Here is a 16,090-nt window from a genome sequence, read left to right as displayed (position 1 = left end):
CTTTGCACTTCAAATTCGCACCTAAGAACTTGATAAAACCATATTACAGATTATCCCAGGACAAGCAGGCAGCATATTCTTGACTGATGGGTGACGGCACCGACGGAGCCCCGGTACAGACAATTTTAGAGTGATTGCACTCTAAGAACTTGGAAAGTTCTGGTAGGCCGCACCGCGCACGCGCGAGTGCCTTCCCGCCCGACAGAGGCGCGCGGTCCCCAGTTTCTTAGTTTCCGCGGAGCTAAGAAGACGCGTTTCTTTCAACGGCTGTTGAAAGTTCTTTTTTCTATTAATATCGCCTTCCCGCTCGCGTAAACCCTTTTGGAAATTTTATTTCCGTTGTTTCTTTTCTTTTCTTAAAAAAAAAAAAAAAAAACTTACTTTTTTTTTCTTCAGTTTTCGGTTAGCCCCGGCGGGGCCTATTGCCATCATCGAGGCCTCGGCCTTCAATTTGGCAGAAGCCGTATTCACTTTCATGCCCCCTCAACCCGGGTTTAAAAAGTGCCAGCGGTGCGCTCGACCAATTTCACTGACAGACCCACACAATTGGTGTCTGCAGTGTCTTGGTCCTGACCATCGAGCGTCTACCTGCTCCCGCTGTGCGACTTTAAAGAAGAGAACACTTAAAAACCGCCAGATACAGCAGCAGTTCAGCGCCGAGATGTCTGATTCCGCACCACCGGCACCGATGTCGGCTCCATCTCAGTCGGCACCTACTTCGTCGACACCGCGCGTCGCACCCCGCAGGTAAGCCGGCTAAGAAGCCTTCCCCGTTGGAGCGTCCTCCGGTCTCAGTAGCAGCGAGTCCAATCCTGCCGACCACGAGGCGCCCACGGAAGCGCTCCGCTCCGATTGAGGTGAGCCCCTCGATATCGGGTTCCTCTTCGGAGTGTAGAGCGGCACCCAAGGTACCGCAGAAGAAAAAAGCGGTACCGGTGCCTTCATTGGACGAGCGCATTGCCGCAGTCCTGCAGGTCCAGCTAAAGGAACAACTCCAACAGCTACTCCCTGCTCTTTTGACTCCGAGCCTTCCAGTCCCGGTCCGGTCTGAGCCGCCGGTACTGACGGTGCAGCAGCCCCCTTTATCGGCATCCACTTTGTCGGTACCGGGGCACATCACTTCTTCGGTATCAATGCCAGTCTTGGCACCGGAACCGAGACACCAGGCTGTTCAAACATCGGCACCGGCACAACCCTTAACATCTCCCGGTACCGGTTCACAGAGGTCTGGTAAGTCGACTCATAAAACTCGGCACCTAGAACCCTCCACACCGGAGTCACGAGACCGCAGTTTTCAGGTGAGGGACCCTGATCTGTGGGGTGATTCAGAAGAGCCTTTCCTCTCTGAGGGAGAGTGTTCATCAGGGGACGAGGATCCTTCTGGTTTTGATCCATCTTCCAAACCTGAAGCAACTTCTTTCACCTCTTTTCTTAAAGAGATGTGTGACTCTTTATCTATTCCCTTGGAGGCTGAATCCAAAAAATCCAAGACATTTTTAGATGCTCTTGACTTTGACCAGCCTCCAAGGGAATTTCTCAAGCTGCCTCTCCATGACATTTTAAGAGAGACATTTTACAAAAATCTAGAGACACCCTTGACCATTCCAGGAGCTCCCCGTAAACTGGACTCCTTATATAAGGTTATACCAATTCCAGGCTTTGACAAGCCTCAACTCCCCCATGAGTCTTTATTAGTAGAGTCTACTTTAAAGAAATCCACGGGGGCTAGTGTATATGCTTCTGTCCCTCCTGGCAGGGAAGGTAAGGCCATGGATAAGTTTGGCAAAAGGCTGTATCAAAATGCAATGCTAGCGAACAGGTCAGGGAATTATGCTTTCCATTTTTCCTTTTATCTTAAGCATCTTATTCAAAGTTTGTCATCTTTTGAGAAATATCTCCCTGACCGTAAGAAATCAGCCTTTCGCCAAACTTCTTCATCGCTCTTGCAACTGCGCAAGTTCATGGTCAGATCAATCTATGACACTTTTGAGCTGACCTCTAGAGCCACGGCTATGTCAGTGGCTATGCGACGACTGGCCTGGCTCAGAGTGTCCGAACTCGATGTCAATCACCAAGATCGACTGGCCAATGCACCTTGCCTAGGGGATGAGCTGTTCGGAGAATCCATGGACTCTACTACTCAGAAACTTTCAGCTCATGAGACTCGATGGGATACTCTCCTTAAGACAAAGAAGAAGACCCCACCTTCTAGGCCTTTTCGTCAATAATCGGCCTACCAACGAAGGTTTGTGGCTCATCCATTACCTCAAACACAGCAACAACCCAGGCGTCAGAGGCAGCAACAGAGGCAACCTGCTCGACCTGCCCAGCAGCAACAGCAAGTGAAACCTCCTCCTTCTCAAAAGTCAACTCAGCCCTTTTGACTTGGTTCTCCGGGACATAGCCAATCTTCCTCCTTCTACTCATCTTCCACAGCCCATAGGAGGACGCCTTATACATTTCATAAGCTGTTGGGAAATCATCACCTCGGACCTGTGGGTCCTCAACATCATCCGCCACGGCTACTCTCTCAACTTTCAGACACCTCCTGCCCAAAGTCTGCCAAGAGAGTCTGCTTTCAACACTCCTCGGTCTTCCCTCCTTCTTCAAGAGGTTCAATCCCTCCTCCTTCTGAACGCTATAGAGGAAGTTCCTCTAGATCAGAGAGGGCAGGGATTCTACTCCCGTTATATTCTAGTCCCCAAAAAGACAGGAGATCTAAGACCCATTCTAGATCTTCGCGATCTAAACAAATGCTTGGTCAAGGAGAAATTCAAAATGCTTTCTCTGGCCACTCTTTACCCTCTTCTCAATCAAGGCGACTGGCTATGTTCACTCGATCTCAAAGAAGCATACACTCATATACCGGTCAATCTGGCCTCCAGACAGTATCTACGCTTCATGATCAATCGTTGTCATTACCAATACAAGGTGCTGCTCTACGGTCTTGCCTCCTCTCCAAGAGTGTTCACCAAATGTCTGATTGTGGTGGCTGCCTTTCTACGATCTCACCACCTTCAGGTCTTTCCTTACCTGGACGACTGGTTAATCAAGGCCAATTCATCTCAAACTGTTCTCCTGGCCACCAACCAAACCATCATGTTTCTTCAACTTCTGGGGTTCGAGATCAATCTACCCAAATCTCATCTCATCCCCACTCAGAGACTTCAATTCATCGGAGCTGTCTTGGACACAGTCCTCATGAGAGCGTTCCTGCCATCCAACCGTCTTCAAACGCTTCAATCTCTGTGTCAGCAGGTGCTTCTACAACTTTCCATCTCTGCCAAGCAAATGATGATACTCTTGGGTCACATGGCCTCCACAGTTCATGTCACACCCTTCGCACGTCTTCACCTGCGCACTCCTCAATGGACCCTAGCTACCCAGTGGTCCCAAGCGATGGATCCTTGCTCACGTCACATATCTGTCACATCATCTCTTCGTCAATCTCTACAATGGTGGTTGATATCCTCAAATCTATCCAGAGGTCTTCTGCTCCATCTACCTCCTCATCAACTAGTCATCACCACCGACGCCTCCCCTTATGCCTGGGGAGCTCATTTGAACGAGTTCCAAACTCAAGGCCTTTGGACAGCCCAGGAAAAGAAGCATCACATCAATTTCCTGGAACTCAGAGCGATGTTTTATGCCCTCAAGGCCTTCCAACATCTTCTCTTCCCTCAAGTTCTCCTGCTGTGCACAGACAATCAAGTTGCGATGTATTACATCAACAAGCAGGGTGGGACGGGCTCTTGCCTCTTGTGCCAGGAAGCCCAGAAGATCTGGACTTGGGCCATAAATCACCATCTATTCCTGAAAGCTATCTACATTCAGGGAGAGCAGAATTCCTTAGCGGACAAGCTCAGCAGAATTCTCCAGCCTCACGAGTGGACACTCGATCCTTTCACTCTACAATCCATCTTCGCTCAATGGGGCACTCCTCAGATAGACCTCTTTGCAGCTCCTCACAATCACCAGCTGCCCCTATTCTGCTCCAGACTCTACTCTCCTCACCGTCTGGCAGCGGATGCATTTCTCCTCGACTGGTCCAATCTGTTCCTGTACGCTTTCCCTCCTCTGCCTCTCATGTTGAGAACCTTGTTCAAGCTCAAGAGGGAACGAGCCACCATGATTCTAATTGCTCCGAGGTGGCCCAGGCAACATTGGTTCTCCCTTCTACTTCAACTCAGTTCCAGGGAACCTTTTCTTCTTCCACTGTTTCCTTCTCTGCTTACACAGCATCAGGAGACCCTTCTACATCCCAACCTCCAGTCTCTGCACCTGACAGCTTGGTATCTCTCGGGCTGACTTCTCATGATACTCTTTTGTCTCAGCCCGTTCGTTCCATTCTAGATGCCTCCAGGAAACCAGCCACTCTTCAATGTTACCATCAGAAGTGGACAAGATTTTCTTCCTGGTGTCTTCTTCACCATCTTGATCCCACTTCCCTGGCAGTGGAGACATTGTTGGATTATTTGCTTTCTTTGTCTGACTCTGGCCTTAAGTCTTCTTCCATCAGAGTCCATCTCAGTGCCATTGCTGCCTTCCATGAGCCGGTTCATGGAAAACTTCTCTCAGCTCATCCCCTGGTGTCCAGGTTCATGCGAGGTCTTTTCAATGTGAAACCACCTCTTAAAGCCCCTCCTGTTATCTGGGATCTCAATGTGGTTCTTTCCGCCTTAATGAAGCCTCCATTTGAACCTTTGGCTACCACTCCTTTCAAGTTTCTCACTTGGAAGGTACTTTTCCTTATTGCTCTTACCTCTGCCACAAGAAAATCTTGTCCACTTCTGATGGTAACATTGCAGAGTGGCTGGTTTCCTGGAGGCATCTAGAATGGAACGAACGGGCTGAGACAAAAGAGTATCATGAGAAGTCAGCCCGAGAGATACCAAGCTGTCAGGTGCAGAGACTGGAGGTTGGGATGTAGGAGGGTCAGTGAGCTACATGCACTAGTTGCAGATCCACCTTTTAAGGTCTTTCATCATGACAGGGTGGTTCTGCGTACACATCCAAAGTTTCTCCCTAAGGTTGTCTCTGAATTCCATCTCAACCAATCCATTGTTCTGCCTGTCTTCTTTCCGAAACCTCACTCTCATTCTGGGGAACAGGCTCTGCATACTTTGGATTGTAAACGGGCTCTAGCTTGCTATCTAGAGCGTACAAAACCCCACAGATCAGTTCCCCAACTCTTTCTGTCCCTTGATCCGAATAAATTGGGACGTCCTGTTTCTAAACGTACTTTGTCTAATTGGCTGGCAGCGTGCATTTCATTCTTTTATGCTCAGACCGGACTGACACTGGAAGGTTCTGTCACGGCCCATAGAGTCCGAGCGATGGCAGCATCTGTAGCTTTCCTCCGTTCCACTCCTATTGAGGAAATCTGCAAGGCTGCTACTTGGTCCTCAGTTCATACTTTTACATCTCATTATTGCCTGGATGCATTCTCCAGACGGGATGGACACTTCGGCCAATCTGTTTTGCAAAATTTGTTTTCCTAATGGCCAACCTTCCCTCCATCCCTCTTTTTGTTAGCTTGGAGGTCACCCATCAGTCAAGAATATGCTGCCTGCTTGTCCTGGGATAAAGCACAGTTACTTACCGTAACAGGTGTTATCCAGGGACAGCAGGCAGATATTCTTGCGTCCCTCCCACCTCCCCGGGTTGGCTTCTTAGCTGGCTTATCCTAACTGGGGACCGCGCAACTCTGTCGGGCGGGAAGGCACTCGCGCGTGCGCGGTGCGGCCTACCAGAACTTTCCAAGTTCTTAGAGTACAATCACTCTAAAATTGTCCGTACCGGGGCTCCGTCGGTACCGTCACCCATCAGTCAAGAATATCTGCCTGCTGTCCCTGGATAACACGTGTTACGGTAAGTAACTGTGCTTTTTGCACGGAATATGACTTTTGAAGCAAACATTCGCATAACCTTGTTATGCTAATTAAAAAAAACTTTTTGCCCTAGATGCAGTGTGGTGATGAATCTTCAGAGTTCCAAAACCATTTTATTTTAGAATTTATTCCTCCACTTTTCATATGTTGGTGCACACAGGAAGCTCTGCTTTAGATGGAACTATCCACAGAGTGCTCATAGCTTCCTGTGAATTGACCACAAATGTGTAGAGAAATTTATGGCATTTAACACTGCATGATACTTTTACAGTACAGTACAAATCTAGTGTTGACTATTTTTCATATTTTATTCCCATTTCACAGTCCAAAACATTGACCATAACCAACGCTGAGACAACATGCGATGTTATCAAGATGGCCTTGCAGCACTTTGGAATTAACGTAAGTCATTAGGGTTGTCAAGAATTGGGGGAATTTTCCTTTGATAAAGAACTGTTTAATTCACTTTGAATAAGTATGAGAACATAAATATCAGCTGAAGCAAGGGGCCTTGTGCTTCTTGTGGACTAGAATTCCAGCTTCTTGGCCTCTGATCTGACAAATTTGGTGATCTGGAAGAAATCATGAACAGACGTTACTCTTCACAGGACAGAGTCAAATATTCTGTCACCCTCTCTGTGTTGGTTCAATAAGTCTTTTGAGGAATGAAACAACAGGTCACAGAGCAAACTTCTTAATACTCATCCATTTCCACGGTGCAGGAAGTTTTTGCTGAAGAAATATCACTAGGCTTATCAGGGTGCCACACACCAAAAAGGCTTTGAAGCCAGTAGTCAGAATGATGCAGCCCAGCTTTGCTGGTGTGTAAAGATGCTTTGTGCAGTAGTGATCAACATCTGAATTGGAGTCCTCAGGTATTTTTCCCAATGATGCAAAATGGGTAATATTTTTAGTGCTTCTAGATGACAGTGGTGATAAATATTAAGGTACCACATGTTCCTACCCAAAAGAGCTTACTAGCCAAGGGTCCTTTTAATAAACTGCAGTAAAAAGCAGCCTTAGCATGCTCTTACATGGGTCTTTCTTGTACACTAAGATCATTTTTACTGCAGCCAGAAAATGGTTGATTTTCCCATTTTTTAAATGAATGGCCATTTGTGATTAGCACATAGTTGTAAAATTAAAAAAAAAAAAAAATTAGTGCCTGAGCACTTAACATTTACAAAATCAGTCAGTGCACGGTAATGTAGAGTGCAGAAACACCCAATCTCTGTCCACAGACATGCCCCCCTCCAAAAAAAAAAAAAAAAAATTAGAAAATATTTTTTATTGCGTGGTTTATGTGTGCAGTTTTTAGTTCAGATCTTCTGAAATGGAGGATATGCCCGAGAGGTGATAATATTTTTGAAAGCATCTGTTATCCTTTGTGTTGTCACGGAGGAACTGCCAGGTTTTGGAAATGAGACCTGTCCTGTTCCATTGGTGTGACTGAAGGCTGGGATAATTTTCTTGTTTGATAACATCAAGAGTGACATTGGAGAAATGCAATTAGAAGACAGGATTTGGGTCCATATTTTTTTTAATTTAACTTTCTGAAAATAGTAAATTTGTTGACATTTGTCTTTCTCCCTTGATTAATATTTCAGCACTTAGAATTTCAGGGAAATGACAAGAACCTTGGTTTGCTGATCCTCTGCTGGGTTTGCTTTTTTTAAGGGCTCTGAAAAAGATTTCCAGTTATGGGTCACCTCAGGCAAAGATGATGCTCCCTATCCCCTCATCGGTAAGTCTGTGAATGTCCAGGGCAGTTTAATTCTAGGAAGTTACACTTTTCACTTCCTCCGAGCAGAACTGATTTGACAGTAGGCAGAAAGCATAAATAAGATTTATTTTCAGGTTTTCCTCTTCTTTTTTATTGTATAATATTATGGAATTATTTATTTCCCCTACCTAATGTACTTTCCTTGATTGTTCTGCTTCTTTTAAATATTTTGTAGTTCAATTACCTTTTTTCCTTATTTTATCTGTTTGTTAAGTTTGTCAATAGTCCTTTAGGACTTAAATTTTGTTAAGTATTGTATGTTCCCTAAATATTGTAATTTTATTATGTTCATCGCTTTGAAATATGATTAAGCGATCAATCAAAAACCTTATTAAACTTGAAACTTGAAACTTCTTTCTTTTTTGAGGTTTACTACTGCAAGCTTAGGTGTGACCCTATTCAGAAGAATTATTAATGAATGAATCTGTAGCTGTAGATTTCAAGGACACAATAACATGACCCAAGAAACAAATGGGCAATTGATGTGCAAGATCCAGGATAGGCAATACCAAAATCCAGATCAATAGATAGGCAATAGTCAGTAACTTCACAGAAATTTTATTCAACACATTAACCTCCCCCCCCCTTAACAAAAGCGCGGAAGAGGTTTTTAGTGTCAGCCAGCGTGCCGAATGCTCTGTGCTGCTCCAACAGTCATAGAGTTCCTATGAGCGTCAGAGTAGCACACAGCATTCAGTGTGCCGGAAGTGATAAAAACCTCTTCCGCGCTTTTGTAAAAAGGAGGGTAAATTAGTAAACACATAAAGTAATAAATACAGTCAAACCTTGGATAGTGAGTAACTTGGGGTGTGAGTGTTTTGCAAGGCAAGCGAAACATTTTATTAAATTTTAACTCGATAAACAAGCGCGTTATTCCTCGTGTTAAAGCCCTAGTGCACCTTAGTAAAAGGAGCCCCTAGTTTCCAGCTCTGAAACTGACGATCCATGGGTCCCTGTAGTGCTTGGGTACCCTGTGCTGCAAGGGCTGCTTGAGTGGAATTTATGTCTGTTCCATGCAGATTTCTAAGTATCCTGCAGTGCACTATAGCTAAACACGTACAACTGAAGGCAGGAAGGCAGTTCTTTTGGGGTGTTCATTGTGTGATCCTCTCCAGTCCAGAGTGAATTGTCGATTAATGCAGAAATGGATCTATTAGTGGGTAGAAATATCACGAATTATAGGGATGTGTACGAGCCAAAAATCTTTTGGTTTGTTTTTTTTTGGAAAAGTTTGGCATTTTCATCATTTTGCTTCAGTTCATTTTGCACACTTGCTTTAATTTTAAAAAATGAATTCATACAAATCAGTTGTACTTCTGTTTATTCATAGGTTAATAAGTGTTAAGTCAGTTTTGTGTGCAATACATTTTTAAGGTACATTGACGAATGCACATCTGCTACTAAAACTACTTTGATTGGTAGCATACTTTAAGTGATTTCTGATTGGTTTGTTGATATTCAAACTCAGAGAGAAGCAAAGGAAAAAAAAAAACTGCTCTTCAGGAACATTTCAATAACAGCTATTCTTAGAATGTTTTTTTTCTCCTCAAAAATGTTACATTTAGGGCATTACAATAACATTGTGTTCATTCTGCACAAATTGAGTGTGACTGGAAAACTCTTCCACCAAGGACTTACTTTAACTGAAGTATTATTTTTTAAATATGTATTTTTTTTTTTCCTCTGCTGAAATGTAAGTTTGGTATGGGGTAGAATTACTCTTGGAGGGCGAGCCGGCGGTTAACAGCACATTAACAGTTATCCCGGTGTCTCATTGGGCAGGACATGAACATCCCTTTGGAATTAAAATGAGCCACATTCGTGATGCAGTGTCTCGGAGCCAGGTATCAAAGGACTCGGTCTGTTCTCTGGACCTTCAGGGACCCCTCCTAATGGAGCAACTGCCTCGACAGCAGCAGTGCCAGTTCATACTTAAACCAAGTCGCTTGGCCATGGACCAACATCTGACTGGTGAGATTTTTTTTTTCTCTTTTCACAGAGCATTCATTCAGCCTCAAATATTCCACCTAAAAAGAGTGGTGTTATGGAAAGCTGGCATGAGGGAGGGGTAGGAAGTGCAGACACGTATTACAGCTTTCTGATGTGTGTTCCTAGGATTTGAAGTGCATGTGCTGACTACTTATCATAAAACAAGTTTTATTAAATCAAACAAGGAATCTTGTTTTACATTTCTTATTTAGTATTCAGACAGGTAAACTCGAGTAGAACTCTAGAGCATTATCATTTGAGGCTAGGCAATTTGCCAAAGGCAGTAGTTATGAGGATTAACCATATATATACTTTTAGTTGCATAAAAAGTAGGCAAGGGTCAGGGGTCATGGATCTGATATACCACCTTTCTGATATACCACAATTAAAGTGGTTTACAAATATTATATGCAAGTACTTTTTCTGTCCCTACTGGGCTCACAATCACAGGGGCATGTTTCTCAGGAGAGAGAAATGATCGGTGCATGCCTGAATCTCTGTGGGTGCTTTATCGGGAGCAGTTTTTAAAGGGAGGGTCTGCTTATACTTTCCCTGTGAGAAATGCTGCAAAGTCTGTGGGGTAAATGTGCCCACAAGCTTTTCCTCTGCTTGTGTATTTTTGAAAACTGCCTCATAATTCATATTTCTTGTTAATTCTCCTCACTTCTCTAAGAGGGTAATTCATTAATAGGGTGTCTGCTATAGATGCTGGCTATGAGGTCTTTTTATGCTTAGTCTATATAGCATACTAGTGCAAATGGCAGAGAACTAGTATAAGTGTCTCCTATACCTGGTTTATTGTCTCAGGAGAGGCATACAAATCCATTTTGAAAAAGGACTGAAGGAAGCTAATATAGATTTGGATGAAACTCCCATTTACTGGGCCCTCCCTAAAGTGTACAAAAATATAGAACTGTAGAATTATGAAAATAATGAGACTATTTATGAGATTGTACAAGGAAACTCTCCTCCCAGTGTTCAAAAGGGTTCTCCATGGCTGCTACCTACTGTCATAGCAGCTACCGAGAACCCTATGCAAATACATTACAAGGAGCTCATCAATAATAATAAAATGTTAAGCGCGCATGCGCACTCGAAAGTTGTGTTCCCTGTTCCGTCGCGACGGCACGAGTGCGCATGTGCGCTTAATGTCACAGTCTCCTTTTTTCAATCCACTTCTAGCGACACGCCGGATGTCATCAGGGAAGCGGCACAGGAAATTAGGCCAGTAGAAGACCCGAAGCAGCGTTTAGTGTGCCTGCGACGCTGCTGCTCCTGCCGGGTTTGTCAGCCCTGTGGTGGTGGGAGGGTCAATGGGGGTTTCGATTGTGCTGGGTAGGTGGCGGGGGCGGGGGGGGAGTCAGGCAGGTGGAAGGGGAATGGGAGGGAGGCAGGCAGACTGGCATCGGAGGAGGGGTGGGCGGGTTCAATGGAAGGCAGACAGGATGGCATGGGGGGTTCCATGAAAACATGCTGCTCAGGGGGATGGGAGGCAAGCAAGCAGGCATGGGGGGGTTTCAGTAGAAGGGGAATGGGAGGCAGGCAGGCTGGCATTGGAAGGGGGTTGGGGGGTTCAATGGAAGGCAGACAGCCAGGATGGCATGTGGGGGGTTCCATGGAAACATGCTGCTCAGGGGAATGGGAGGCAGACTGGCATGGGGGGGGGGGGTTCGGTGGAAGGGGGATGGGAGGCAGGCAGGCTGGCATTGGAGAGGGTGGGGGGTTCAATGAAAGGCAGGCACGCAGGATGGCATTGGGGGGGATTTCCATGGAAATATGCTGCTCAGGGGGATGGGAGGCAGGCAGTCTGGCATGGGGGGGTTTCAATGGAAGGGTTATGGGAGGCAACGGAGGGGGTGGGGGGGGTTTCAATGGAAGGCAGGCTGGCATCGGAGGGGGGGGGAGGAAGGAGGCACTGGGGGCACTAAGGACATAGAAAGGAGCACTATGGACATAGGAAGGAGGCACAGGGAGATTCACAGACAGAAAAAATGACAGACAGACAGCATGCAAGGAGAGAGAGACAAAGAAAAAAAATACCCAGACAGACAGACATCTACTCTAGCACCCGTTAATGTAACGGGCTTAAAGACTAGTTAGTATTATAATGCTCTAAACTTTTTGCGGGCAAAATTTTCCAACAGGGTCTGAGCTGTCTTAGCCTTACTTTCCCGTCAGTGTCTGAGTGCTCTGACCGGAAAATAAGACTTGACAGTTTAGACCCCCCACCCCCACCCCGCAAATTAAAAGAAAAAGAAAATAAAGACCCTGACCTCCCTCCTTCCTACCATGCTTCCAATCTCCCCCCCCCCCCAAGTAGTCCAAGGCTCCCCCCCACCATGCTGAGACCCCATCCTCCCCATGCCCCCACCCACCACTATTGCACTTTAAAAAATTTGGGCAAGAGGGATGCCCACTTCCTCCTGCCACAGGGCTGGGATATGTCGTCCCCCAACCCCATCCCAACCCATACTTTTTTTTTCTAAGTTCAGCGGGAAAGATGCTCACTCCTGCTGGCAGGCCTGCCTCTTCAAAATGGCAGGCCTTCCCCTTCCCAGTGCATCCTGAGATGCACTGGGAGAGGCTAAAGGCCCTGATTGGCTCAGGTGCCTAAGGCCTCTTCTCTGGGCAGGACTTTAAGCACCTGAGCCAATCAGGACCTTAGGCTTGTGCCCGATGCTCCTGGGATTTACTGGGAAGGACCTAAGGCTTTGATTGGCTCAGGTACTTGAAGCCCCTCCCAGGGCTGAGGCCTTAGGTGCCTGAGCTAATCAACAACTTAGGCCCCTCTCAGTGCATCTCAGGATGCACCGGGAAGGTGAAGGCCTGCCATTTTGAAGAGGTGGACCTGCCGGCAGGAGGGAGTAGACATCCTTTCTATCAGTCTTCAATTTTAGGGTAAGGGAGGGTCGGGGGGGTGGCTCACCAGACCGCAAGGTCTTCAGTTTTAAGGTAGGGGGTCAGGAGGCTCCCAGCATGGAGGGCTGCCGGCAAAGGGGAGGCCTGACACCCTCCCCCCCCCCCCGCAGAAGGGAATGAGCATCTCTCCTGTCGATTTTTTAAATTTTAAGTACAGGGGTCAGGGGAGCGGATTCCCATCACGGGGGTCCTGTGACTTTTTGTTTTTTTTAATGGGCACAATTTTGCATGTGTAATACATGCACAACAGCTGTGCCCATTAAAAAAAAAAAGAAGCAAAACCCCAGATTGGACCGCAGGAGCACCTGCTTGAGCCTTTGTGGCGTCCTGGTCCAGCATTTACTCCAGCATTTATAAGCAGGATGTACGAAGCATACCTAAATAATAGCGGTCACCCCTCGGGGGTCGTGACGGTGGTAGCACCAGGGGTTGTTCCCTCTAAAGATGCATTTTTCCCATGGCAGAACCATGTGCAATATGCGGGTGTATAGTCAGAAGAGGACTGGGATGAAGTGAATTTGGTATCTATACCTTTACTGCCCCTGTCGGGGTCCTCAGTATTAGGAAATTTGGCATCACATCTGGGAGAGTCAGGTTCTGACCAGGTGGCAGCCTTGGATCTTGAAGAGGACCCAAGTGTGTGCAGGCTGTTCATGCCATTAGCGCTTTTGGAGATTATTACTGAGTCCAAGAATTAAAGATAGAATCTTCACAGGCCTCTACTACCCAGCGCTCACTCAAGAGCTCACTAAGGCTCAGATCACATGCTTTCTCTCTCATCCAGATATTACTAAGATGCTCACAGACCATTGGGAGGTCCCAAAGGGCCTCTTCAGATGACTAAACTATGACAAAACTTTACGCATTGGACGCTGAGTTTCATCAGTTGTTCAGTCCACCAAAGGTGGATTCCCTGGTGGCGCAGATTACAAAGCATACTTCACACCCCAGAGAAGGGGGCATGGTGTTGAAGGATACACAGGGCCACAGGCTGGACTTTGTCCTTAAGAAGTAATTTGAAGCTGCAGTGTTGTTGTATGTCGCACAGGTTTACCATTCAAGATTACGTCGTGCTCCAGGAGTGGATGCCGACGCGGATCCCTAGTTTCTTTTGTCAGGAGTGGATTTTGTGGCAGATGCTCTGTACGATCTATTCAGGGTCCTGAGCAAGGTGTCTACATATTCTATTTCTGCCCATAGAATGCTTTGGATCAGAGAGTGGGTGGGAGATTCATCCTCAAAAGCTGCGCTGAGCAAATTGCTGTTTAAGGGTCAATTACTGTTCAGTAAAGGGCTGGACGATCTTATGGTCAGTATGCAGGATCGAACACCAAAGTCTTTACCTGACAGCAGACCAAGGGCCCCTCATGGCTCTCAGCGCTTTTACCACTCAGGAGGACCTTTGGTCCAGAGATCTTTTCAAGGCTCAAGACAGAAATTTGGGGGTGCTAAGCATCCCCAGTCCTCCATATCTTGCTCCACAGTGGTCCCCAAGAAACTGTTCTAAAGTCAGATCAGGAGTGGTACCTCCAAGGATAGGAGGGGGTTGTTGGCTTACTGGGTAGCATGAGCAAAGATCACATAAGACTGTTGGCTATTGGAAATTATTCAGGAGGGGTACAAGCTCAAATTTTTTCGTCACCTTCCAGACCTTCTGGATTCTCCAGCAGGAAAGCCATAGGAGACCATTTGAGTCCGAGAGACAGTAAAGAGGCCATAGAAACCATCCCGGATGAAGAATCAGACTCAGGCAGATACTCCATATACTTTATTATACCCAAACAAGGCTCAGAAGACTGGAGGCCGATTCTGGATCTGAAATCTGTCAGTGCAGCTATACTGCGTTTACACATGGAAAAAGTAAGGTCGGTCATTGTCTCTATGACGCCGGGGGAATATCTTGTCTCTCTGGATTTTGCCAGAGGCCTATCTGCATATCCCCATTTTCCCAGATCACAGGAAGTTCTTGAGGTTTCTATGCCAAAATTTTGAAAATTTTGCTGAATTCTGTATGCTTTGGGGTCCTTTTACTAAAACCTAGTGCTCACTAATGGAATTAGTGCATGCTATATACTAAGAAGCCCATAGGCTGGCCCAGAACTTCCTCTCCGACATCAGTGCAATCGCTGTACGAAGATGATCTGTTACTGCGGCGGTGGCTTGGAGAAATAGGTGGCGGCGGCAACTTGGGGGGGGCAGGAGAGAGAAAGAAAGACAGAAAGGGGGGGCCGGGAGAAAGAAAGACAAAGGGGGGGCAGGGACAGAGAAAGAAAGACAGAAAGAAATAAAGGGGGCAGGGAGAGAGAAAAAAAGAAAGACATAAAGAAAGATTGCACAGTCAGAAGGAAGTGCAACCAGAGACTCATGAAATCACCAGAAAACAAAGGTAAGAAAAATGATTTTATTTTCAATTTAGTGATCAAAATGCATCAGTTTTGAGAATTTATATCTGCTGTCTATATTTTGCTCTATATTTAACAGGTTCCGAGGGAGGGTTCGGGGGGAGGGGGGTGTCCTGTCCTGTTTTGAGGAAAAAAATAAATGGTCACGTTAAGCAAGACCTTCAGATCTGTACACCCAAGTGATCTCTCCTTCCACAAGAACATCCCCACCAGTTCATTTTCCAGGCATTTCCACCAGCTTGTTCTGTCCCTGCTTCCAGGCACCCCCTCCAGTTTGATATGTTTTCCCTAATGCCACAATATATCCCCCTCACTATGTTATCTACTTCCTCCCTCGTCCCCCCCCAGCCATTCTCCTCCCTTGACAAAACTCCTCATCTGCTTTCTCCATGGACAAGCAGTATAAGTCAGCCCCACTTTTGGTGACGTCATCTACGTTCCCAATTCGGAATTGCTCTCTCAGAGCTCAGGTGAGGCTTTTGGAAGCCTCATCTGAGCATGTGCAGGTAGTCCTATATATACCTGTGCTGGCCCTCATTAATCCAGTTTAGTTCATCCGCCCTTCCCAAACGGACGGATCACAGCTCTCCATTCAAAAAAAACAACAAAAAAACCAAGAACAAAAAACCCAGAAAGAAAAGAAGAAGAATGGCAGAAAAAAATGAAAAGCCTACAGCAAAACCGGGTTTCATGAAGTGCCTGGACGGCAAACAAAAAATGAGCTCCACGAACCCCCACGAGGTGTGTGTCCATTGCCTAGGAGAAGCACACCTCATGGCAGCCTGCCCTCAGTGCCTAAAAATGTCTCCGAAGGCTAGAAGAAATCGGCTCCAAATGCAAAAGCCAGGCCACCTCTCCGCATTCAACAAAGCCTGGGAGAAGATAACAACAGAAAAATGGGTGCTACAAATCATAAAAAAGGGATACTGCATCAGATTCCATACACACCCGCCAGCCAACCCACAAAAAGAAACTCCAAAGAACCACAGCCAGAACTCATCCGCAGTGAAATCAAAGCTCTCCTCCAAGCAAGAGCAATAGAACCAGTACCCAAGTCACAGCACAACCAAGGGGTCTACTCCCACCATTTTCTCATCCCCAAAAAG

The 16,090-nt window shown here is 46.2% G+C and overlaps 1 protein-coding gene across 2 annotated transcripts in view; it reads left to right on the top strand.

Annotated features, from left to right (window-relative positions):
* ARHGAP20 (Rho GTPase activating protein 20) overlaps positions 1-16,090 on the top strand; it is a 187,702-nt gene that overhangs the window by 133,720 nt on the left and 37,892 nt on the right. For both annotated transcript variants that reach the window (XM_033949793.1, XM_033949794.1), the window contains 3 exons: positions 6,216-6,293; positions 7,569-7,635; positions 9,457-9,645. In XM_033949793.1, coding sequence (XP_033805684.1) covers positions 6,216-6,293; positions 7,569-7,635; positions 9,457-9,645 — 334 coding nt within the window. The remainder of the gene's footprint in view (positions 1-6,215; positions 6,294-7,568; positions 7,636-9,456; positions 9,646-16,090) is intronic.

This window comes from Geotrypetes seraphini, chromosome 6, assembly GCF_902459505.1.
Source record: "Geotrypetes seraphini chromosome 6, aGeoSer1.1, whole genome shotgun sequence".
Lineage (NCBI taxonomy): Eukaryota > Metazoa > Chordata > Amphibia > Gymnophiona > Dermophiidae > Geotrypetes > Geotrypetes seraphini.
The sequence above is the reverse complement of the archived record's forward strand: the minus strand, read 5'-3'. Positions and strand labels throughout refer to the sequence as shown.